The sequence below is a fragment of the Triturus cristatus genome, chromosome 5_2, assembly GCF_964204655.1.
Source record: "Triturus cristatus chromosome 5_2, aTriCri1.1, whole genome shotgun sequence".
Lineage (NCBI taxonomy): Eukaryota > Metazoa > Chordata > Amphibia > Caudata > Salamandridae > Triturus > Triturus cristatus.
Window position 1 is genome coordinate 34,495,017 of NC_140588.1, and position 24,278 is coordinate 34,519,294.

General features: G+C 41.3%; 1 protein-coding gene across 1 annotated transcript in view; it reads right to left on the bottom strand.

The window, feature by feature from the left end:
* Nucleotides 1-24,278, bottom strand: part of GALNT4 (polypeptide N-acetylgalactosaminyltransferase 4) — a 755,766-nt gene that overhangs the window by 44,345 nt on the left and 687,143 nt on the right. The window contains exon 11 of the mRNA XM_085606793.1: nucleotides 7,088-7,240. Coding sequence (XP_085462919.1) covers nucleotides 7,088-7,240 — 153 coding nt within the window. The remainder of the gene's footprint in view (nucleotides 1-7,087; nucleotides 7,241-24,278) is intronic.

The following is a 24,278-nucleotide window of genomic DNA, read 5'->3' on the forward strand; positions in this document are numbered from 1 at the left end:
TGTTTTTATTACTGCCAGTGGCACAAACATTATAGAAAACCCTTCGGGTAATGGGAACACTGTACAGTTTTTAATGTCACTATCACATCACCACACCGCACACTCAGTAAGAACACCTGCTCCACTGTAAATCAGGCGTTGAAGCACACCAGGGACACACTCCGTGTCACCAGGTGGGCCCGATGATGAAGCATGCCACCAACTAGGTTGGTGGGTGAGGGCTAGGGGTGGGCGGAATTCGCGTAATCGCGTTACGCAAATCTCCGCGAAACGGTAAAAAATCTCCGCGAACACGCAGAAATGCCGCGAACACGCGGAATTGCTTGTTCGCGATACTTTTTTCCTGTTCGCGATCGCTGTTTGCGTGCTCGGGGTGAAATATCTCGCGAACACGCATATTGAGAACGCGAACAAGCAAAAAATTACGCGAAGTCGCGGAACGCAGATTTTTGGGCAATTTCGCGTTCTCCGCGGAACGCGAAATTACCCAAATTCCGTAAATTCCGCGAACGGAACGGAATTTACCGCCCAGGCCTAGTGAGGGCTTCATGAAAAAGAAAAACTCTCTTCTTTTTCTTATGTTTAAAACATACAGCTCCTTCATTATCACGTACCCCCAGACTAGTTCCTCTTGATAAATACATAGTACACTTGGGGATAAGGACTAGTTCTCTAATCCTCACTCTCCTTTTGATATTTACTATTCACTGGCAGTGCAGAGCTGTGAGAGCTAACTCATTCGTATAGCCATGGCTGAAAACCCAGGCTTAACCTTCACTGAAAATGACATCAGTGAAATACTTGCAGACCCCTCATTTCTGGCGGACTTCAGCATTTCTAACACCATAGCCCTAACCACTGATTGGGACACCATGACGGAGAAGAAGCGCAACAGGATCAAAACTATCCGACACGGACTCATTCTAACGGAGTACCTACGTACTAACACCGCCCAAATCGGACTCCTAGTCACCAACGTCCCAAGGATCTTCCTGAAAGATGCCAATTTCAGGAGGGACTGGGCCCAGATTGCCTGGCACCACTGCACCAGGGACTGGCTGGTACTAATCATCAAGACCGCCAAACGACTATCAGAAGCAATGATCATCGACATCCAAGCAACAGAAACCCACTTTAAGACAACCATCACTGCCTTCAAGAAAAAACTGGATGAACAGAACAAAGAAATGGGTGAATACAAGGAATACCTAACTCAGGTGAAAGTAACCAAATTCCAAAAAGGTCTAAAGCGATTTTCGTATGCTAAAACATACCCCTATACAGAAGATAACTATGTAGCCCCTAACAAACAAGACCAATCAAGCGAGGTCTCCGGAGACAGCAGTTCAGCCTCTAGCGATTCAAGTACCAACTCATATAAACCACGAGGCAGAGGGCGACAACAACGCTGGCGGCAACCATGGAATGGACCACTGCAAGGAAGCAACTTTGGATCACCACCTTTTGCCCATCCTAAACAAAACCCGTACTTTGGCTGGGCCCCTATGTACCAATTCGGGCCACCTGCATTTTTTAAGGGAACCAGAGACCGCCTTTTTTAGGACAGGGCCGCAGAGCACGCGGCCGGAGGCGCAACACCCAACAGGTACACTGGGCAGAAGACGAAAACCCAATGAGCGCCAATACACGGAACAGGACACGGGAACAACAACCCGGAACGAGCGGATTGCTGTAAGAGAAGCAGACGAATCATCACCCACTCTGGTCTTCAACTTATCAACCACCCCACTGTCACCCAGAGAAGAAACAGTACTCAACAAAGGCTTGTCGTTCGTCCCCACTTCCAAACTGGACAAATTTAATTTCCATTTGGAACTAGCCGAGTTCTTCAGAAAACAAAAACTTAAAGCCTTTTTTGAACAACAGACACATGAGGACTCCACTAACATCAAAATCAATGAGACAGGCTTGAAACTTAAATCGACCTTTATACCCCCGCCTGCAAGCATCCCAGTGGAAATCACTACTTTCGAGCAAGCTGTCGACCATGACATAGAGAGAATGGAAAAGACTGAAACTTTCAACAACCTCTCCAAAGAAGACAGAGAAATCATTCGAAAACTACAGGACAACCGCACACTGACCATAAAGCCGGCAGACAAGGGAGGAGGAATTGTCTTACAAAATACAACAGACTATGACAATGAATGACGCAGACTACTGAGTGACACACGGAACTACAAACTGCTAAGAGCAGACCCAACCAAGACCCTACAAACAACCATAAAAGCCCTAGTAGAGCAAGCTTAAGAATCCAGACACATCTCTAAACAAGAAGCGGACTACCTGTGCACTAATAATGCAAAAGTACCATACTTCTATACAGTGCCAAAAATCCATAAAGACACAAGACCTCTGCCGGGACGCCCAATTGTGTCAGGAATTGGCTCCCTCCTGGAACCATTGTCCAGATATTGCGATTTCTTTTTAAACCCCTTGGTACAGAGAACCCCAACATATATCAAGGACACTAAACATCTCCTTAACATTATCAAGGACCTAAGTTTTGATCCCACCTCACAATTACTAGTAGGACTGGACATCGAAAGTCTTTATACTAGTTTGCCACAGGACGCTACCCTGCAAGTCCTGCATGACATCCTAGTGGACACACCCTGGGACTACCACCCACCCAGAGAATTCATCCTTAACTGTGCCGCACTGGCCTTAAAAGACAACTATTTTGAATATGAAGGGCGGTTCTATCTCCAGACCAACGGCACTTCAATTGGGACCGTTTTTGCCCCCAGTATAGCAGGACTCTATGTCCACCATTTTGAACAAACTCACATAACTTCTACCAGCAACCCGTACACTGCTAAAATTGATATATGGCGTTGTAACATTGACAAAATGTTTTTGATTTGGACAGGCACTCCAGCATCCCTGTCTCTGTTCCTCCTGTGGCTAAATGAAAGAGATCCATACCTTAGATTCACCTGCACATCAAGCTCCACTACTTTGGCATTTTTGGACCTCAATATAACGGCAGAGAATGGTACCCAGAAAACCACTACACACTACAAACTAACGGCCAGGAACTCCCTCCTCAGATTTGACAGTTTCCACCCCAGACCACTGAGGGAAAATCTTCCATTCGGACAATTCCTGAGAATACGCAGAAACTGCAGTGAATGATCTGATTTCCATGAACAATTGGCGGCTCTAGTCTCCAAACTCCATGATAGAGGCTATCCACGCAGAATTGTGCAAAACACAAAAAAAGAGCACGCAATGAAAATCGGGAGGCCCTCCTAGAGGACACTACCCGTGAGAAGACCAACCAACCCTTGACGTGCGTCACCACATACAATGAAGCCTCCAACAAAGTGGGAAGCATCATTCACAAAAATTGGCGGATTGTCAACTCAGGTAGCAGAAACTGGGAAGCACCACTCCTAGCCTACAAACGAGCTAGTAACTTCAAGGATCGATTAGTATCCACGCACCCAAGATCAACCCAAAAACCTATCCTGAACACGGTACGGAACACATGGGGCCTCCCCAACATCACAGTACATTACCCTTGTAACAATTGCAGCGTTTGTCATTTGACACGCCCGTCAAAAACACTTGACCTTGAACCAGGAACCACTTGGAGACAGTTACGACACACCAACTGTAACTCCACGAACCTGATTTATCTTATCGAATGCCCATGCGGTCTACGCTATGTGGGCATGATGACACGCAAAATCAGGACCAGAATAGTTGAACACCGCAGCACAATATGGTGCAAGAAAAACATCAGCCGCCTGACAGACCACTACCTACAACTAGGACATACCACGAACGACGTGTCCTGGACAGTGATCGAACATTTTGATCACAACAACACTAACAATGAGAAATGCATTCTAAACAAAGAACAGCGGCGGATTTACCGTCTTTCCACCCATCTTAATGGATTAAATGACTATCCCATGGCATAGCCTTAACTACTAATCAGTGACTTCCTACACAGAAAGTGCAGTATCAACATCTGGGCGACATCCCGCATTGGAACCACACACATGAGTTCTCTAGATATGATCATTGTAGACGCTTGATAAACACACAGGCTCTTGCTGTGCCCACATGCACCATTCATGGCCTCTCTCCGCCAATATTTGAAAAATTGGATATATTTTTATTTTTATGGTTGCCTAATTAACATAGGCCGGGCGAACACATTCCACCTCAAAACCGTACCGCTTCACCTCAAAACAGATGGTCAGCTTTTACCGAGCAGACCTGTTGTGTTTATGTCAAACACTCAACAGATGTAAATTTTTTATTTTGTGCTCCGCACCTTCATGCGAACTCACTATTCCAGTTAGAATAGGCACAACCACTCACTGGACCGGGCTCTCTGTACCCGTGTCACCCTTCGGAGAGTTTACAGGGTAGTCATGACAACCTGCCTACGCACGGCACGTCATTGAACATGGCCACACCCCGGGCTTCCTTAGTCTGTTGTCCATGTCTGTCTGTTCTAATCCACAGAATTGAACACACCTGTTTCCTCTGCCAATCACAGGGATATGTAAGCGCCTCACAGACCGAGGCCACTATCGACGGAGATCCGAAGCAGACGAATAGGTCTTCACACGGGTCCAGAGCTTTGATGTAGTAAGTGGGGCCACGGGAAACCTCTCTTCCGCTACGATCCTGGTAAGCCTTTTACTTTCAGCGCTTCACCACGGCCTCCATTGCGTCCGCCTCTCTTTTCTTTTCCCAGAAATAATCCACACAGCCAGCACCCCTGCCGGAATCTATTGAGGTGTTTCCTGCAAGTTGCTAGTGTAAGAATTACAAATATACCCATCACCATGATGCACATAGTCTTACACAAATAGCGCATATTTTGGTATTGCCACGTCTTGCCATCACTCTGGCAATTACACCGCCTTTTTTTACAGTGTCCTTGCGGGTCATCACGTGTACGTGAATATTAGCAATTTGAACTATACTTACCTAAAAATTGCAATCACATCTGTATGTTTGTCCGTTTCTGTTTTTCATTTTATGTTATGGTTTCCCTTCACAGGAATGCCTTGAGAGGGAATTCCCCTCTTACACATAATGCACCATAGAGCGTGCAACACATTTTTGATCTAAACATTTTAACTAGGTTTAGACTTCACACTGCACATATTTAGGTCCTGAGGAAAGCCAGTACATTACCAAGGCCTGGCTGAAACATGTAGACCGTCCTTGGATGTAGGAGTTCTTAAATACCACTCCACACACATCCACTGCCTTGTTTTTATTACTGCCAGTTGCCCAAACATTAAAGAAAACCCTTTGGGTAATGGGACCACTGTACAGTTTTTAACGTCACTATCACATCACCACACCGCACACTCAGTAAGAGCACCTGCTCCGCTATAAATCAGGTGTTGAAGCACACCAGGGACACACTCGGTGTCACCAGGTGGGCCCGAAGATGAAGCATGCCACCAACTAGGTTGGTGGGTGAGGGCTCCATGAAAAAGAAAAACTCTCTTCTTTTTCCTATGTTTAAATCATACAGCTCCTTCATTATCACGTACCCCCAGACTAGTTCCTCTTGATAAATACACCTTAAACATTTTACCATCCTTTTGAAGTTGGTGTGAGTACCTTAACACTGCTGTCAAGACCCAAAAGATACTACTGAAGTGCTAGCCCTTCTACTCTTTGCACAGTGTATTAACTTACAGCCAGTGGAAACAGTGCCCTCAGTTACTGAAGTGCTCCAAGCAAAAATCGCAGTGGCACCTGCAGAGAAATGTTGGATCAAGACGCTTTAAGTAATACAAATAATACCGGGACCTTGGGCTGAGGGCAGAGAAGGGATCTAGGAGGATCCTGAGTGCATCCAGTGTTAGGAGTGACAGGTTTCCTTGGGCCTGTCTCTCATATTAGGTCCCAAGTAGACCGCAGAAATGATTTCAGTGTACCCATACCTCCAGGTCACCCGCAATTGGAAATGCTGTCAGTTTGGTACATCCTCCAACTCAGAGATTTCATTCTGACCATACAAACATTCCGTCCAGGAAGGACAGATCGGCAGCATGCAAGACTATCTTTCTGACTTCTTTGTCTCAGCAATGAACTCCTAAGTCTCCCGGAGACAATAAGTTACAAAGCTGTATTCTCAATCATGGGGTGATTTATCAATTTGTACCTGAAAAAGAAAGGCAAATGTCACACAAGGAGTGGCTAAGCCACAGACACTAGAGACACTGCTTACAGCATTTACTAGAATTCAGTTCTCTTTTGCATAAATGGATTACAGGAATGAGTGAGAATTTGTATGTTATGTAGTCAGCTTATTACAGTAGAGCTCCACTGAGGATAGCCTAACAGGTTTGCTTCAGAAAAAACGTCAAAATATTTTGATGTCTGTCTATATTATCAGCTCCTTATGTTCTTTTAATGAATGGCTGACATCAGGGATTTAAATCTAACACTGCACCACGAATTCAAAATAGGGTGGAAAACTGATGTACTTACACCATTGGGCCCAAGACGTCCATCTGTCAGTAAAAGGTTTCTGCCGACAGAACCAGTGAGGGCAGCATTAGAGGAAACGTGACGCTCTGCCTGGCTCTAACTAGAGTGGGAGGACTGTCAGATTTGTGAGCATGTTTGTGCAGAGAACCCTGTCTGCCATACTGTACATCAAACTTCTGCCTTTTTGTATTTTAGGAAAGGAAGTTATGAGGTTCAATAATAAATTATTTCCACGTAGTTCATTTGTCCTAACAGAATATATTAGTGTGAAATGCTTCAATACAATTACAAAAAACGTTTAATGCAATATAAAGTGTATATCTAAACAAAAGTGAATTGTCACTTAAGGTCAAACCAATGGTAAAACATGAAAGAGCAGGGTATGCCAATGCTTAGTGTGCCCTATAAAATCCAAGTCATCATTTTGTTTAGGACACTGACTAGTCTGTGAGATCTCTGTGAGATAGCTCTTATGAATGCTTACAAACATGCATGTTGTCAAAGTAGGTCAGCACTCTATTTTGAATGCTTCTGGGTTGCATGGTGTCTGGAAGTCAGAGGCTCGTGTTTTCTTTGGAGTACTTACTTGTTTAAACTCCCAGATGATATTCTCTGGAATGGGATACCAGTCTTTTGGGCAGTACTTCATTCCAATAAAGGTCTGATGTTCAGGTACTTCTGCACATAGTTCTGTCACAGAGTTAAATCGTATTTCTTGCTTTATTGTATATTCAAAGAACTGTAAATGAAGATATAAAATGCAGCACAAATTAAATGTGTGTACATGAAGATATACCTCAGTGCATACCAGTTTATAACAAGATCTTTATTAACTAAGGGCCAGCAGAACACCATGTTTGTGACTGCTTTTATTTTTTTATTGGAAAATTGTAAGGTACATAAAAAAGCGTGGATATATATAACATTATGGACGCAAAGTAGATTATCATCAATAAAGGTAACGCTCAGTTTCAAAGGGAAGAGGGATTACATAAGGGATCATATAAGAAATGAAAGGTAGACAATAATAGAAAAGAATATATTATATGATAAAATTATAAGTTCATAAATGTCTATGTATATATAGTCATAGAAAAAGATTAAACAGAGGGAAACATGAATATAATATAATTACAAACATAAAAATAAAAATGAAAATGAGAATAAAAAGGGGAACAAAGATTAATCCATGGAGCATAAGATACGTAGTATGGGTTGATTATAGAAAAAAGAGAGGGGATGATATTAAAGAGTCATAAATAGATAAATAGATAAATACATATATATAGATAGATAAATAAATAAATATGTAAAGAGAAATAAGTGTAGATTCCTTGCCCAGGCAGGAAAAGGACAAAAGCAAGAAAAAGAAAGAAAAAGAAGGATGGAAGAAGGGAATATAGAAAGGGATAAAGGAGAGGATAGAAAAAAAAGACGTGTGAGGTATGGGTAGGAAGTTATATTTCAGGGATCTCGAAGATAAGAGGTCCAAACTTGTTGGAAAACTTCCTCTTGATCCTGTAATCAATAAATTATACATTCATGTGATGCTGTTTGAATCAAGTCAGGTCAAGTCAATCAAGCTTTATTCGGTTTATGAAATACAACCATAAAAGCATTCTAATTTTTTTACATTATTTTATTCAAAATAACAATTACTTAATCAATACAATACATTCTAGTACATAAAGTGCCTGGCAATTAAAGAAGGTGAATAAACAAATTATTTAAAATTTTGAGCAAGATCTAATAGGAGCAAGGAACTTTTTAATAGAAAAATGAATGAATCTTTCCCTGAGGGTCTGAATTTTTCGTATATTAAGGCCTCCAAATGGGAATTGACTATTCTTCTTTTGATTGCCATTTGTACAAAGGCAATTACTGTGTTGCAAACAATTTCAATTTCCAAACTACAGATATAATTAAAAGCATGTTTATAAAAATACAATTTACAATCAATAAATAGCGGGCGTAAAACATACTTCCTAATAGCTCTGTAAAAATGACAAAAAAGTATAAAGTGCAGTGTTGTCTGTGACAATTTTCCATCGCAGGGGCAATTTGGAAGGGTGCGATTCCACTTGCCCGTGTTTGGAAATGCAATCAAGTGATGAAGAGTACCTAATCATAATCTAGTTAGAAAAAACCTAAGCTGTAAATTTCTTATACACAATAAATATGGTTGGGTACCCAATGATAATGGCCCTTCACAATATAATTTTATAGTGTGCTTAGAGGATACTGCCCCATCTCATAGTGCGTCTCTTGATTTTGTAAGCCTCAGTTTTAAGTCTCTTTCAATATATTTCCGGATGGTCGTGGGATCTTTGAAATCGACATCCACCTTGCACTCAGTTAAAAGATTGTGAATGTACTGAAGCCATGGGATTTTTTTTCATAGCAATCTAAGGCTAAGCAATCCATTATGATCTCTTTTGTAAATTCAGTCTCTTCTTTAGTCCAGATCCCATACCAGAGCATAAGGGCTGCAATACTGATTTAATCACTAATGTAAGAGACAGACAGTTCCTTATGAACAATTTATGAGGGCGTAGAGTCAGGGACTGCTAAAAGTCTCCTTAAGAATGTATTTTCCAGAGTTTGCAATGAAGTATAATTGGCTCTCCCCCATATTGCTGCTCCATAACATGTACCTGTAAGGCATTTGCTCCTATATAGGGTCAAAAATTCCCTAACTGGTTTGTTCCTGATTTTTTGTGAAAATCTAAAAAATAGCCTCAACTAATCTTATAAATTTCAATTTACAACGGTTGATGTGGGTACCCTAACTTCCCTGACAAGTAAAGAGGAGACCTAAGTATGAAAAAGAGGGTGTTCTTTCAATGGGAACACCTTCCATATGGTGAATTCTATGTTTGGTTTTCCCTCTTCCACATGTCATTGTAAATGGTTTACTAAGATTAAGTATTAAGTTTTTCCCATTCATAAAGAGTGCCAAATATGTGATTAAACATTGTAACCCATTAGCTGTCCTTTTTTTTTTTTTTAAATTTTTTATTGAGCAGAGCAGAGCAACGACATAGCATCCAAATACAAAGTACAATTTATGATAACAAGATGTTATAAATACAAAGAATTCAATATTAGAAACCTCTAAAGAGTACTAAATAGCCTTCCCATCTTAGCTCCTTCCTTTATGTTGCTAAAAGTAGTAATCAGAAAAACTAATCCATAATGAGGAAGGGATGTAATGTACTAAACAGCAGACCATAAAATGCTAAAGGAACAGATATAATATCCGTTGTTAATAAGCAGCAATGTATAGAAAAAAAAAAGTGCTAGTGCTTCTCAAGTATAGTCATTAGGAGACAGAAAAGTACAAGTGCGTCGATTTATGAGACGACGGTGGTAAAGTGCTTTGGGAAAAGATTTGATAACCATCATTATAGAATTGTAGCAGCAATTACATAGAAAAAAGAGGCTAGTGTTTTTTGATTGTATAAAACTACTACAATTATTAACAGCCTGACCCAGACATTGTTCAGTTTCCTTTGTCTTTTTCCAGATCACTAAAATACTTCCAGTTTTTCTCAAATTTCTTAATGGCACCCACCCGGCCTGCATATGCTCTTTCAAAATTACGAGTTCTTCTCATTTTCATCCACCATTTCAAGTGAGAGGGAGCATCGGTGGACTTCCAATTTTGTAGAATTAAGGATCGGGCAACCATACATGAAATAAATAGAAAAGTCTCTTCATCCCTATTAATTATCGTTCTGTTTTTCGCGATACCAAACAAAGCCGATTCGGCCTCTGGCTGAATATTTTTCCCGATTGCCCTTCCCAAATCCGCAAAAATTGTATTCCAGAATAGATTTAGTTTCGGGCAAGAGAAGAAAATATGGTGCCAGCCACCTTGACCATTAGCAAGACATCTAAAACACTTATTTTCTACTTCCGGGTAAATTTTCCCCAGGGCCTCCGGTGTCAAATAGGCTAACCAGCGTGATAAAAAGGCCATCCTTTTAAAGTTAGCTGCTCTTAGTGCTTTATTGCCTAAACGGCATATCGTCTCCCAGTCTTTATATTGAAGGCTGCATTGTGTCACGTGGTCTATTTTTCTTAGGTGGCTTTCAACCAGTGGCGTATGATTTTGTTGAAATAGCAGCCTATACCAATTCCCTATACCCATTATTTTGGCTCCGTATAGGGCTACAGCTAGTTCAGATGGAGAGTTAATAATACCATGTATTTTCCTTATAAAGTATACGATTTGTATATATTCGAAAAACGTAGGTCTATTCGGGCCGTTTGCTCTGGACATCACCTCTTGCCACGAAATTATTCGATTAAGAATGGAAAAGTGTCTTAATTCTTTTAGCCCGCACTTTTCCCATCTAATTAAATGACTTTTGTTTAGTTGGAGCCCGAGATCTAAACATTCCCTCAAACTCAAGAATTGCCAGCCGGAGGAGTCCATTTTTTTTGAAAGACACTGAAGTCTAGAATGATATTCCCTTAAGGTCTTATATCGGGTTTTTTTGGGATATTTGGAAGTCTTTAGGAACACTTGTAAATTGGAGCTATTTTCCTGAAGCATTTTTTCCAAAAAGAAACTGTCTCGCTTAGATGTCGAGCCCATCAGTCCCGTCACTATATCTAAAAAGGCGGCCTCATAATATATTTTCACAGCTGGTAGGGCAAGACCACCCAGTGAGGTAGATAGTTGTACTATTGGTAATTTGACCCTAGAACATTTTTTCCCCCAGACAAAACTTCTGAACATCGTCTCAATTTCTTTAAAAAAGGAGAGCTTGACTTTTATAGGGATATTACTAAATAAAAATATAAGCAACGGAAGTATTGACATTTTGATAAGAGATACCCTGCCCACAATTGAGAGTGGTAATAAAAGCCACTGATCCAAAAGCTTCTTAATTTTATCTTTCATCCTGGTGTAATTTAATTCAAACAGCTGGTGGTAATGAGAGTTAATGTAAATTCCTAAATACCTAATCGGATCTTTATTGGCTGCTTGTGTTCTTAAGTCCAATGGGAGATAATTAATATCAGTATTTAAAGCTAGTATTTCTGTTTTATTGGAGTTTATTTTATAACCACCAATTTGTTCAAATTCTCTAAATTCTTTTAAAACACTCTCAATATTTTCTTTATCGGGCCTCAGATATAAAATAATGTCGTCAGCAAATAATTTTATTTTGGACATTCGGAAGACCGGTGATCGAATAGCAGCATTATTTCTAATCTTGATTGCTAAAGGTTCAATAAAAAAGGTGAATAGCAACGGAGAAAGAGGGCAACCCTGCCTGGTCCCTCTATTAATTTTTATCGAGCCGACAGTTTTCATATTAATACAAATCTGGGCCGAGGCGTCTTGATAAATTATACGTAGCATGTTGACAATCTGGGCTGGAAATCCAAATTGTCTTAGGATAAAAAACAGGGTGCTCCAGTTGACTAAGTCAAAAGCTTTTTCCGCGTCTACCATAACAATGCATGCTGGGGTTAAGTTGGTATTAAAATAGTCCAAAGCTTGAATTAGAAATTCGGTGTTGGCTGCCATGGATCTACCGGCTATGAAACCTGTCTGGTCTCTACTAATCACCTCTCGAGCCGCAAATGTAAAACGTTTGGCCCATATTTTCATTAAAATTTTGTAGTCAGAATTTAAGAGACTTATGGGCCGATAGGAGTTGATATTGTCGGGGTTTTTGTCTTTCTTCACGAATGACACGATTGTAGCCTCCTTAAATATTGCCGGTATGCGACCTCCCTCTTTAATGTTGTTAAATAATTGTTTCAGAGGGGTCAGCAATTCTTTTAAAAATAGTTTATAAAATTCGATGGGAAATCCATCTGGCCCACATGCTTTTCCTCCGGCTGTTTCCTTTACAGAAGTTGATATTTCTATTGTTTCAATCTCTAGTTCTAGTTGGGAAACCCGACTCTCAGAAAGTTTAGGAAATGCGACGTTGGAAAAATAATTAAAAATCATATCGTCGCCTGTTGAATATTCCGTTGCGTAGATACTGTGGTAATGTGTAACAAAAATCTGCGAGATCCTTTCCCTGTCAACTTCATCACGACCAGTCTGAGGATCTTGTATCTTTAAAATGAATGCTGACTCCTGTTTTTTCCTAGTTGCATTTGCTAACAATTTACCTATTAACTGATTTTCTTCATAGACTTTTTGCTGGTACATTTTGGAACTACAGATCTCTTCTAGGATGAAGAAATCCCGCAAGATAGCTTTTGCCTGTTCGAATTCGTTGGGACATTTCCGATCCCGGAGAATATGTTCTTTTTCGACTGCAGCCTGGAGTTGAGCTATTTTAAGCGATCTTGTTTTGGCCTGGGCTGTCGTAAAGGCAATAATCTGACCACGGGCAGCAGCTTTAAACCCACCCCAAACAGAGAACACATTAGCGGTGTTGGAATTTAGTTTAAAAAATTCTAAGGGGAGTAAGGGAGGGGGGGGAATCGGAGCAAAAAAGAAAAGGAGCAGGGGCAGGAGTAAACGACATAGGAATCATATGATTAGAAACTTAAGCTTATCTGTAACGAAAAATCTAAATGAACTTTAGCAATTGTAAAATCTTGTCAGTCAATGCCAATGGAATGTTAAATAAGCAAAAATATGGCGCTCTCATAAAATGGTTAATTTCATCTGACCCCCAAATAGTATATTTTCAAGAGACGCACCTAAAATCAAACTCTCCAAAACTTTTTCTACCCAGATTTTTCTCCCACGCTTTCTTCGCATCAGCTGGATTGGCCCAGAGGGGAGTTGCAATTTATCTTTCGAGAAAAATACCCTGGGAAATCCTACAAGTTCAGAGAGATATACAGGGAAGATGGATATGGGTAATGGTTAAATTGCAGGGAAAATCTTTCAATCTTGTCAACTACTACGGCCCTGTTACTGACGAGACCGAAAGCTTGATTAAAATTCATGAGTCTTTGAGGGGAATTCCGGGACAGATCATACTAGGAGGTGATTTTAATTTCATACAAAACTTGAAGAAAGACACATCAAATAAAAATAAAAAACAATGTAAACCATATACTCTAAGAGCGGTGGATGCCCTAAAAAAAGAATATCAACTGGTAGATCCTTGGCGAATTAGGAATCCGGAAGACACAAAATTTACTTGTTATTCACATCGCTTCGCCACTGCATATCGAATTGATTTTTATCTTATATCCAGATCTCTTCAAATTTTAAAAATTGACAGTGGGTGCAATCCTTTTTCTGACCACGCTAAAATCGAACTTAAGATCGCAATAGATGGCGGGAAAAGGGAGCAGCCGAGGTGGCAGCTCGACCGTACTCTCCTCCAGAACCAGGACTGGGTTAAAGATTTTAGGGAATGGATCTTGGAATTTTTTTAACTAAATTCCAACACCGCTAATGTGTTCCCATTAGCTGTCCTTGATAGCAGGACTGCGTCATCCGCATACAAAAGGACTGGGGTAATGTGATTACCAATTCTGGGGGCATCAGCTTGCAAATTTTGCAGAGTAATGTCAATGTTATTTATATAAAGGGAAAATAAAAGTGGTGCGAGGACACACCCTTGGCGTATACCTCGGGTAACTCTAAAACAGGGGGGTACATTCGCCATGGAGGCCATAGCGGACTCTCGAAGTTGATAGAGCGTAAATTTGTGACAAGTAAATTATAATGTCTTTTGGAACACCCATCTCTATTAAGGTCTGCCATAATTTTTTGTGATCGACAAGATCAAAAGTGCTCGTCAAATCTACGAAACAAAGAAGTAAGTTGCCCTCCTTACCAATGGTATATTTCCCCATCAACAGTTCGAGGTTGACACACTGCTCAACGGTCCCTTTACCTCTTCTGAACCATATTGGGACTCGGTAAGAATGTTGTTTTCACTTACCCAACTTTCTAGCCTTTCTAAGAGGATTCTTCTAATCAACTTAGATGTTGAATCCAGTAAGGATATGGGGCAGTAGCATTTTGCGACCCCTCTGTCTCCCTTCTTAAAAGTCGGGAGTATAACATTTTCGAACCCAGCTAGTGGGCAATACACCTCCTGCTGTGGCATTGGAGACACTGAGTAGGATTAAGGACAAGAAGTTTGTATTACTTTTGAAAATGTCAATAGGAACCCCATCCGGGCCAGATGCCTTACCATTTGCACTTTTATCTAGGGTGATTTTAATCTAATTTCATGTTATGGGGGCCAGGTTAGGGGTGGCTACAGTTATAGTGTAGCTGTTATCAGGGATTAAGGAATCTTCTTTATTCGGATTAAATATATATTCAAAGTGTGATAGCCATTCTTCTGGTAGTACTATAGTCTCAATCTTAATGGTTGACTCATATTTAAAAAAGGGATGATTTAGAGTCTTCCAGAATAATGTATTTTCTTGTGTCTCTGCTGCCAGGACCAGCTTATCCCAGGCTAAATCTCTGATTTCAGCTTTCATTATTTTCAAATTTTGCTTATACACTTTATGTAGGTGTAATTTTTAGTGCTTTTTTATTTCCTGATTTATTTTGGTGCACTTTTGATCAAACCATCTCAGATGGGAATGAGTGTGTTTCTTATTTTTTGATTTTCAATCATCAGAAATAGGGCCTGTTATATTACAAAAAGCTGTTATGACATGTAAGTCTGAAGAGGATCCCCTCAAGCAAACGGATATATAATCTTGACTTTTTTGGACTACATTATCCATGAATGCTAGGGGGTTTACACCCAACCAATTTATAAAAGTGCCATTTCTCCATGAGGTTTAATATTAGATACTAAATACACCTCTTCCGGGTGAGTCGGGATTACTTCAGCACCAGGGATAATGGCTGATGATCATTGAACGAACTTATCTGTACTCCAAAGTTTTCTACTAAGCCCTTAAAGTTTCCTGAGATCAAGATATGATCAATACTTGATGAAGATTGTGATCCTTCGTAAGTTGTAACTACTATTTCACACTTTTTTCCAGACGGCTCCAAAAGTTCCAAGTTATATTTGAACATTATACTATTATAGTATCACTATATACATTATGAGGGAAGTGAGAGCAAGGGTCATCCTGTTTATCCCCATGACCACAATATTCCCGTTTGAAATGTTAAATTTCTCGCTATTAAAGTCGCCCGCCCAGATGAGCATATAGTCTCCCCTAATGCCTTTTAAAAATGTATCTAGTTCCTCTTCTAGGGACATATACGTTCATGTGATACTGTTTGAATCATTGCTACCATCCATTCTTCCTGCGAGGGAGGATTGGGTGATTGCCAATGTCTTAAAATAAACATTTTGGCTGTAGAAAGTGCAGTGTGTAGAAAGCGATGTAGCGGATGCGTAATTATTTATTTATTCATTTTATTTTTGGAGTTTTATATAGCGCATACAGACCCAAGGGGTATCAGCGTGCTTTACAGCTGCATACAAGTATGGAAATATAAACATTAGACTATAGTGCCTAGCATCTAGCGTACTGGAGGTCACATAGATCGCGGTCATTGACCAGATGCATAGAGATGACGCTTGAGGAGAAGTTCTTTTAGTTGTCTCTTGAAGTTCGTGAAGGAGGGGTTAGTCCTGATGTGGGTAGGAAGAGAGTGTTCCAGAATTTTGGGGCATTCCCTGAGAAGGAGCGGGAGAGGGCTTTTTGTTTATGTCTTTTTGGGGGGATTAAGAGGAGCGAATTGGAGCGTCTTAGGTTTCTTGATTGTCCTGCTTTTGTGAGTTTGGCTGCGAGTTAGTTCGGTTTGCCTGTGTGTAAGGCTTTATGGGTGAGACAGGCAGTTTTGAAAGTGCAGCGTGCTTCGAAGGGTAACCATTTTAGTTTGGTAATGGTAGGAAAATCCATAAAATCATGTAATAAGATAGTGGAAGGGGTACAGGGGAGAACGAGGGAAAGGACTGTTCTCTGCAGGGTGTCCCCTACATAATTCTAAAAACACTGCATGAAAGGACATTCGCAGAGTATATGTTGAAGGTCACAATTGACTCCAGAGCACCTCCAACATGTAGAGTGTGACAATAATCCTGCTTTTTGCAATTTCTGAGGTGTCCAGTACCAATCATGTGAGGTTTTGAAAAGACAACATTTCAAACGTGCTTCTCGAGTGCCCTTATCAAGAGCTTCTAACATATCCAACCGGACATCTTCTTCAATGGTAATGTGTAGACGTTCCTGCCATTTCTCATGAAGAGCTTTAAGGAGTGGCTGTGAATATCAGTGATGAGTTAAACCACCATATAGACCCGACATCACTCCTTTATGCCGCCCCTAGATAAGGAGATAATCTAATATTGGCGAAGAGCTTAATGTCCAGGGAGAAGAACCTAGACACCGTTGCAGTCAGTGCAAGTATTGTGAAGTCTGGTGCAATGGGAGACCAAATTTCTCGTGAAGCAAATCGAAGGATTTCAACTCTCCATTTATTATGACCTGATCAAGTGTCTGAATACCACTGGACTTCCAACTGGAACAGTGAAGCGCTTGACCATTTATTTGAATTTATTTAAATACTCTCGTTACCCCAAAGCGAAACTTTATAGTGTAGACGATGAGCAACCCGTATAAGATGATGTACTCGTTGCCATGCTTCATAGGTGGCTTGCATTTTCGGATGCGGAGGGGAAGATCATGGAATTCGAGTTCCATAGAGAAAGTTAAGGGCATCATTTCAATTAAGTTGGGAATGTTCTGTTGTGACCCATTGTGGAGGATCAGTCGTACCTGGAAGTAAATAAACTAACTGCGAGAGATGTAGGGCTAAAGAGAAATGCTCCAAAGATGGTAAATTCATACCACCATGGAAGCGGCGAGCCATTCATTTGGCAGCAGATAAACGAGGGCGAGTAGATCCCCAAATAAAAGACCGAGTACGGGCATCCACCCGATATAGAATAGATAAGGGAACTGCAATCGGAAGCATTCCAAGTACATAAGTGAAGCGGGGTAAAGTGACCATCCCAACGGCCTGTACTCTTCCCCAAATGGAAAAACCTAAAAGAGACCATTTAGCAAAATCAGTTTCCATTTGTGTTATAAGGGGTGAGAGATTGTCTGAGACCACATTTACCAAACCTCTATTGACCAGAATTCCCAAATATTTTAATTGCGATGATTTCCAGCAGAAGGGATAGCCATGAATTGATGTTTTTGTGGTATCAGAAGAGAGTGGGAGAGCCTCTCTTTTAAACTCCTAGCCAGTTCACTTTGTAACCAGAATGGACTGCAAAGCCATCAATAATCTCAAGTAGAGTAGGGAAAGAGTGAGGAAGATCTTTTAACATAAGGAGAATGTCATCAGCGTATAAGTATAATTTAGAAACACCTCCTGCTATAGGTACAACTTGAATCTGTGGCGAGTGACGAATAAGTGAGGCAAGGTGTTCTATAGCTAGTAGGAATAAAAGCAGAGAAAGGGGACAACCTTGGCGGGTACCCCTTCGGATTGGAAAAGGGTCTTAGAGAAAACCACCACAATTGACCTGAGCTACTGGGTTGCCATATAGAAGACGAACTTTAGAAATTAACTTATGCCTAGACCAAAGCGCTTTATGGCTGCAAAATATCTTCAGTCAATACGAACTAATGCTTTTTCTGCAGCCAATGAGAGAACAGCAGCATCTTCCGTCAACTCTTTTGCAGTCCATAAAGTGTTAGCCAGTGTTCTAAGGTGGTTCCTAGAAGAGCAACCAGGGAGAAAGCCAACCTGTGAATGATGAATAAGAGAGGGAATAACTTTACGAAGTCGCGCCACTTCAATACAAGCCAAAATCTTAACATCTCCATTTATTAGTGAGATAGGTCGATAGCTACCACAAGCAAGCGGGACTTTGCCTGATTTGGTGATAACTGAAATCAGCGCTCTGTTAGAAATACAACCAAGTGAAACTGTTTGAACTGCCTCATGAAAGGCAGAATATAAAGGATTGACCGTTTGTAGTCCAGTCCATTTATAAAACTCCGCAGGAAAACCATCTTCTCCTGGGGATTTATGATAAGGTAATTTGGCAATGGCTGTGGCGATTTCTTCTTAGCTAATGTCCCCACCAAGAAAGTCTCTACCCTCATCAGTGAGGCAAGGGAGGTCAATGTCTGCAAGATAGGTAACTCATTGATCTTCAGTTACTGAAGTTTCAGGGGTGTAAAGATTTGTATAAAAGGATACAAAAGTGCTTACAATATCTTGTGGTTTAGTGAGAATCGCACCCATTTGATTACGTATTGCAGGAATAGCCATAGCTGCCTCACGCTGTTTCAGCTGTGCTTCAAGTAATCGCCCTGCTTTCTCCCCTTGTTCATAATGTCTACCGTTCAAACGTTGAAGAGCGTACTCAGCTTTGGAGGTATATAGGTAGTTAAGATCCATCTTAGCAAGCTCTAGCTTGCGACGGTTGGGTATTGTGGGACAGGATGAGTATAAATGTGTGAGAGAAGTAATTTGAATCTCTAATTCAATACAACGAAGGGACGCTGACTTATTAGCCTCAGCTGCATCTCTCATTAGTTGACCATGAATAGTTGCTTTGGCAGCTGCCCAGACAGTTCTGCAGGAGGCAACTGATGATTTATTAATAGCTAAATAATCAGAGAGATGAGAACATAGTAGGGTTTTACCCTTAGGTGGGCGATAGCTTTGAATATTCATATGCCATGGCTTGCAGCCTGGAAAGGTTAAACCCATTTCTAGAGCAAGAAGAACAGGAGCATGGTCTGATATTGCAGCTTCCAAGATATGGGATTCCATAGTAATTGCAACTACCGAATGCGAAATAAGAAAATAATCTATCCTGGATTGGGTGCCATGAGTAGAAGAGAGGAAGGTGTACTCCTGATCGGAGGGGTGGCAAAGCCGCCAATGATCCACTAGCCCGTGATCCGATGTTATGTCTCCCAGTAAAGCTCTGTCACCCTGGTTACATCTATCCAGGGGGCCTGTTCTATCAATTACAGCATCACCGGCAAGATTCCAGTCACCACCAATGACATAGCGAGATGCACCAATTTCTACCAATAAACGATTCAAACTGAGAAAGAGGGAATGTTTGGCTCCCATCGAAGCATATACTGAGCCCACACAAAGGATTCTGTCTCCTATGTTATTTGACTGCTTTTAAATACAGTTTAACAAAAATGCAGCCTGTGTTTTCCCAAAAGGGAACAAGGCTGCATTAAACACAAAGAACATCAAATTGTGGCATTTGTGACCATTAAAATGCTTAGTACATCTGACCCTAAGATCTACGAATGGACCTCCATGCTACGACAATGTCCTGACCTAGTTTGCCTCCTTGTGTGACAAACAACTGTACAGAGCGAGAGTCTTATCTATCTGATGTATAGTGTTCCCAGGGACTTCAATCTAACTGCTCTTCTCTCCAAAAGGTACAGATGCCTATTCATTGTTTATTTCCTGTGTTTGTTTTTATCTCTAAGTTGGTAGCAATCTATAGTTTTCATGTGTGTCGGCATAATAAACAGCTAGTTTACCAAACTGGCGCGTCTAACTAAAAAGCAGGCATGGTTACTAACAGTATGACACAGACAGGACTGAACTACTTGGTACTGGAAACATACTTAGTGACTGTACCTTTTTAGATTACAAGGCCTGGAGTATGGAACACCCAGTTCTGGTTTTGGGTACTGTGAAGCATGCATTTCCCTTTATTAAGGAAACAGCATTTTTCCCCCTCTTACACATATTTGTGGAAATATGGATTTTTCTGGTCAGTTATGTCCCCTATCTTGGACCCCAACGGTTCTATGTGCATGTCACAAGTACATGTATGTTCCCTCCAGTTCCAGTTATGAAGACGCAAATACATGTGCGTCCACCGTCAACATGTCCTCTGTCAGATCCGCCATGAATAGGCCGGATATTCCATTCCTAAATATGAAAGGCCACCGGCTTTATATGGTTCACTTATGCCATTTTACAGTCCAGGCAAGTAGGCCCTGATTCTGTCATCAAACTCCTCTTGCTTTCTGCCTCTGAAAACTCGAGTCTGAGCCTGCATCTGTGACCATGAACTTTGTCTCATTCTCTGCGCGGCTCACGAAGCCTGACATCAGCCTATTCTCTGCCAAGAACTGTATTTCACCTTCGAATTATCTGCTTCACTCCTTAGCCGATGCATTCCTGTCTAGCAGCTTAAGTAAACATTCTTCCAGCTACTGAGCAAAGGATCGGCTTCTCTGTCCTCATGCAAGTAATTCATAGCCCTGTTACCATGGAATATTCCTACCCCCTCGCATTCAGTGTAGACACTTAGACGCTTGTACACGCACGCACAGTCAGTATAGAATAGATCTTGTCCGAGAGTCCTTCTTTTGTGGATAACATAGTTCTTTAAACATAGGATGTTAGATATGATTTGGGATTAGGTTGACTTGACCCCCCAGACTTTTTGTCTCCACATGTAGAGCTAAATGTCAAGTCCCCTTCACCCCCTAGTTACACGTCAATTACACGTCATGCTGCTGCGCGCGCATCTATGCCAAGTATTATCTTATAGATCCACCTATATGTGACATCATAACCAATTATGTTCCTTTTTACTCCTTATTACACCCATTTTCGGTTACGCAGGTAAATCGTCATTTCCTTATCAATTGTTACGCCTACTGCATTCGCTTCATTGTAATGTATGTACTATAAAAGTTACTTCTTGTCAATAAAGTATGTACTTCACTTCCTGAACCTCCGTGGTGATGGAACTTGGAGCAACCGATTATAATCGATTATTAGAATAAAGCCCATTCCGAACCTCTAATACCACGGATTCTGCCTCTCATTTTACTGAGCTATTTTATTATGTTTCTGTATCAAATTAAGTCCCGGTAAAGGAATTTTATTTACCACATGATGGCGCCCGAACAGGGACACTTTCTCATCTCACGCGCCGGCGGTGCGTTGCAGGCCCGGTCTCCTGCCACAGCTGGACGGACAATAACGCGTACCAGCAGGATTTCCTGTATCTCCCTCCGGTCAAGCGGGGGCGACTGAGACTGCGATCAACACCCAGACGAGGCGGTGAGAAGTGCGAAGTATCCCGACCAGAGCCTAGCTGAGAGAGCAAGATCCGAGGTATACAGAGACCCACCAGTTCGAAATCGAGTCCAGTGTCCGACGAGTCAAGTCCAGTTCGGTCCAAGTTCAAGTTACCGAGGCCTTCCGTTTCCGAAGCTACCCGGTGAGTACCATTACTGGGGAGGCATTTCTGACGTGCACATAGGTTGTGCCGGTCAAGACGGGTTTGGGTACACAAATCCGGTCTGCACTGTTTTAGCAGTGTATCTGTACTGTTTAGCAGTATATCAAGTATTCCGAAGTATCTAGTTATTGTTAAGAATTATCTTGGTGATTAGTTATGCAGACGATCACCATTGTTGTTTATTTTAAAGGTTAAAAATGTGTTTAATGTTTAATGTTTAATGTGTTAAACGTCCTGCATATTGTGGTATGAATGGTTGTTCATTATTGTGCTTTTGTATTAAGTGTGTTCAAGATTAAGTATCGGATCAGTTGTCAATATGCCGCTCTTTTCGAAATTAAGACAGATCACTACTAGAAAAGGGGTACTCGAAGAAGCCGTCCCTATTCCTCCTAGGGATACTCCAGGGCACTTCATGTATCACAAACATGGCTTAGACGCTATATTATTTCTTGATTTATGGGTAGACTACACCAAGGGATTACCAGAAAGTCAAAGGTGGCCCGCAGCGGGGACCTGGGATGCAGAGTGCATCATGAAAGTCGAGGAAGAGTTATGGAAAAGGAAAGTCAGACAGTCACAGAAAGACGCCGTTGAGTTATGGCGTAAAGAATCTCATAGACGTACAGAAAAAGCACGTAGACAGGAAGAGAAGAGTAAAGAGAGTTCAAACAAAGTTCGAGAAAATCTATTAATTGAGGAAGGTATCCGAGTGAAATCAGAACAAGTAGATAGGCAAAGAAATGCCCTTATGAATGGTATGTACCCCCTTCTAGCCGAAGGATTACCTAAGGCTACTCCAGAGATACCGAAAGACTTGCCACCTCCATTATTCCCAATCAAGGTACATCCTAAGGGGCATCCTAGAACCGCAGAAGATGTTTTTCTTTCCTCATATTTAGATGACGCAGCTCCCGAGTATGCTAATTCCGCCCCACATAGACCGCATACCAGGGAGGTCCAACGCCAAGATCCAGTACCCGTATCCCTACAGCAACAAATCGAGTCACAAGTTCCGGCAAGCACATCTGTTTCTGCATCCGTTCCTACAGCTACTTCTATAGCTGTGTCCACACCTATAGTTGCTGTGTCACGTTCAACGAATCCTTTCACACCCGACACCCCAGATGGGGCCACGGGAGGTGCTACCAATATTTTTTCTACGCCACCCAGAATAAATAAACTTACTTTTCAAGAGTCAGCACATTCACGTACACCCAAACTCATAAGTGCCCGTACGCTGAAGGAACTTCTTATAGATTGCAGATATGACCCTGTGCCCGGTAAAGAGGACGAAATGACCCTGGCATCATTGCGTATCAGACGAGCCGCAGTGTACTTAGGGAAGTTACCAGGAATGACTGCGCATCTAGATAAAATATATCATTTTGTCCAAACAGGGCGAGATCCAGAATGTATTAACAGAGCTATGGAATACCAGAAAGTAGAGATACAGGGGGAACTGTTACGTTTCCTCATAAAATGTGTGATCAGAAATCAAGACCGACCGGGGGTAGACCCGGAAGCAATGCAAATTCTTACAAGATGGAGCCAGAATATATCAGAAGGGAGACATGATAAGCAAAATTGTATAATAGCCATGTGCCGAAAGATCCGTAAAGAAATAGAACGCCTACACGAAGAGAGATTAGAGGCAGACGAGTTCGAACAAAGCGAGGAAGAAGGGTCAGGACTGCCCGCGGGACAGTCGGACACCATAGCCTATGTAGGTAGAGGAAGATCTTGTAATAGTAATAGATGTCTTACTGACTCGATACGTCCGATATGTCCAGATAATAACAGGAATTTCCAAATACCTATAATTAATATAAGGTCTAACGAGCATTCGTTCCAAACCGCCGACAAACTACTCCGAGAACGAAGGGGTTATCATTTTCTCGATTCTATGGATGAACAAGATTTAGCCAGGGCAGCTGTCCATTGGGTGGACAGTCCCAGAAAATATAGTGATGATACAGTAGTACGCACATTCTTGAATCTCACCCCAGATGAACAGAGGTTAGTTGGGATTTATATGATTCAACAACTCATTATACTATATCGGAGTCAGCGTTCGGACCCTGGTCCCTTACCTGACATATTGACTGAATTGCTTACGAATAAATGGAGAGGTTCAGGTACTAAATTAATTAAAGAAATTCTAGAATCAAGAAAACAGTATATTCTTTTTGTATGCGCAGAGCATGTCTCATTGCCCGTCAAGGAAAGAACCACGTATCACATGGATAGACAGAATCCCTTACGAGAAGTGCACCCAATAAAAGGCGAGGACAACGAGTTTAAGCGCGTATTTGTATATACGCCCATATCAAAAATAGAATTGTTACAAATGAAGAAAGTGGTACCCAGTCATGACAAAGATCCAGCGGGTTTTCACCGAGAAATTAAAGACATGTTACTCATGGGAGAGTATACCTATCCCGACATTATGACAATATTAAAGGTATTGATGCCTGCCGGCATTTATGAGAAACTCAAGGAAAAAGAGTGGGAGGTAGGAGACCAAAAGATAGAATGGTCAGTGTTAGAAGCGGAAGAAAAGGCCCGAACTGCAGGAGCAGG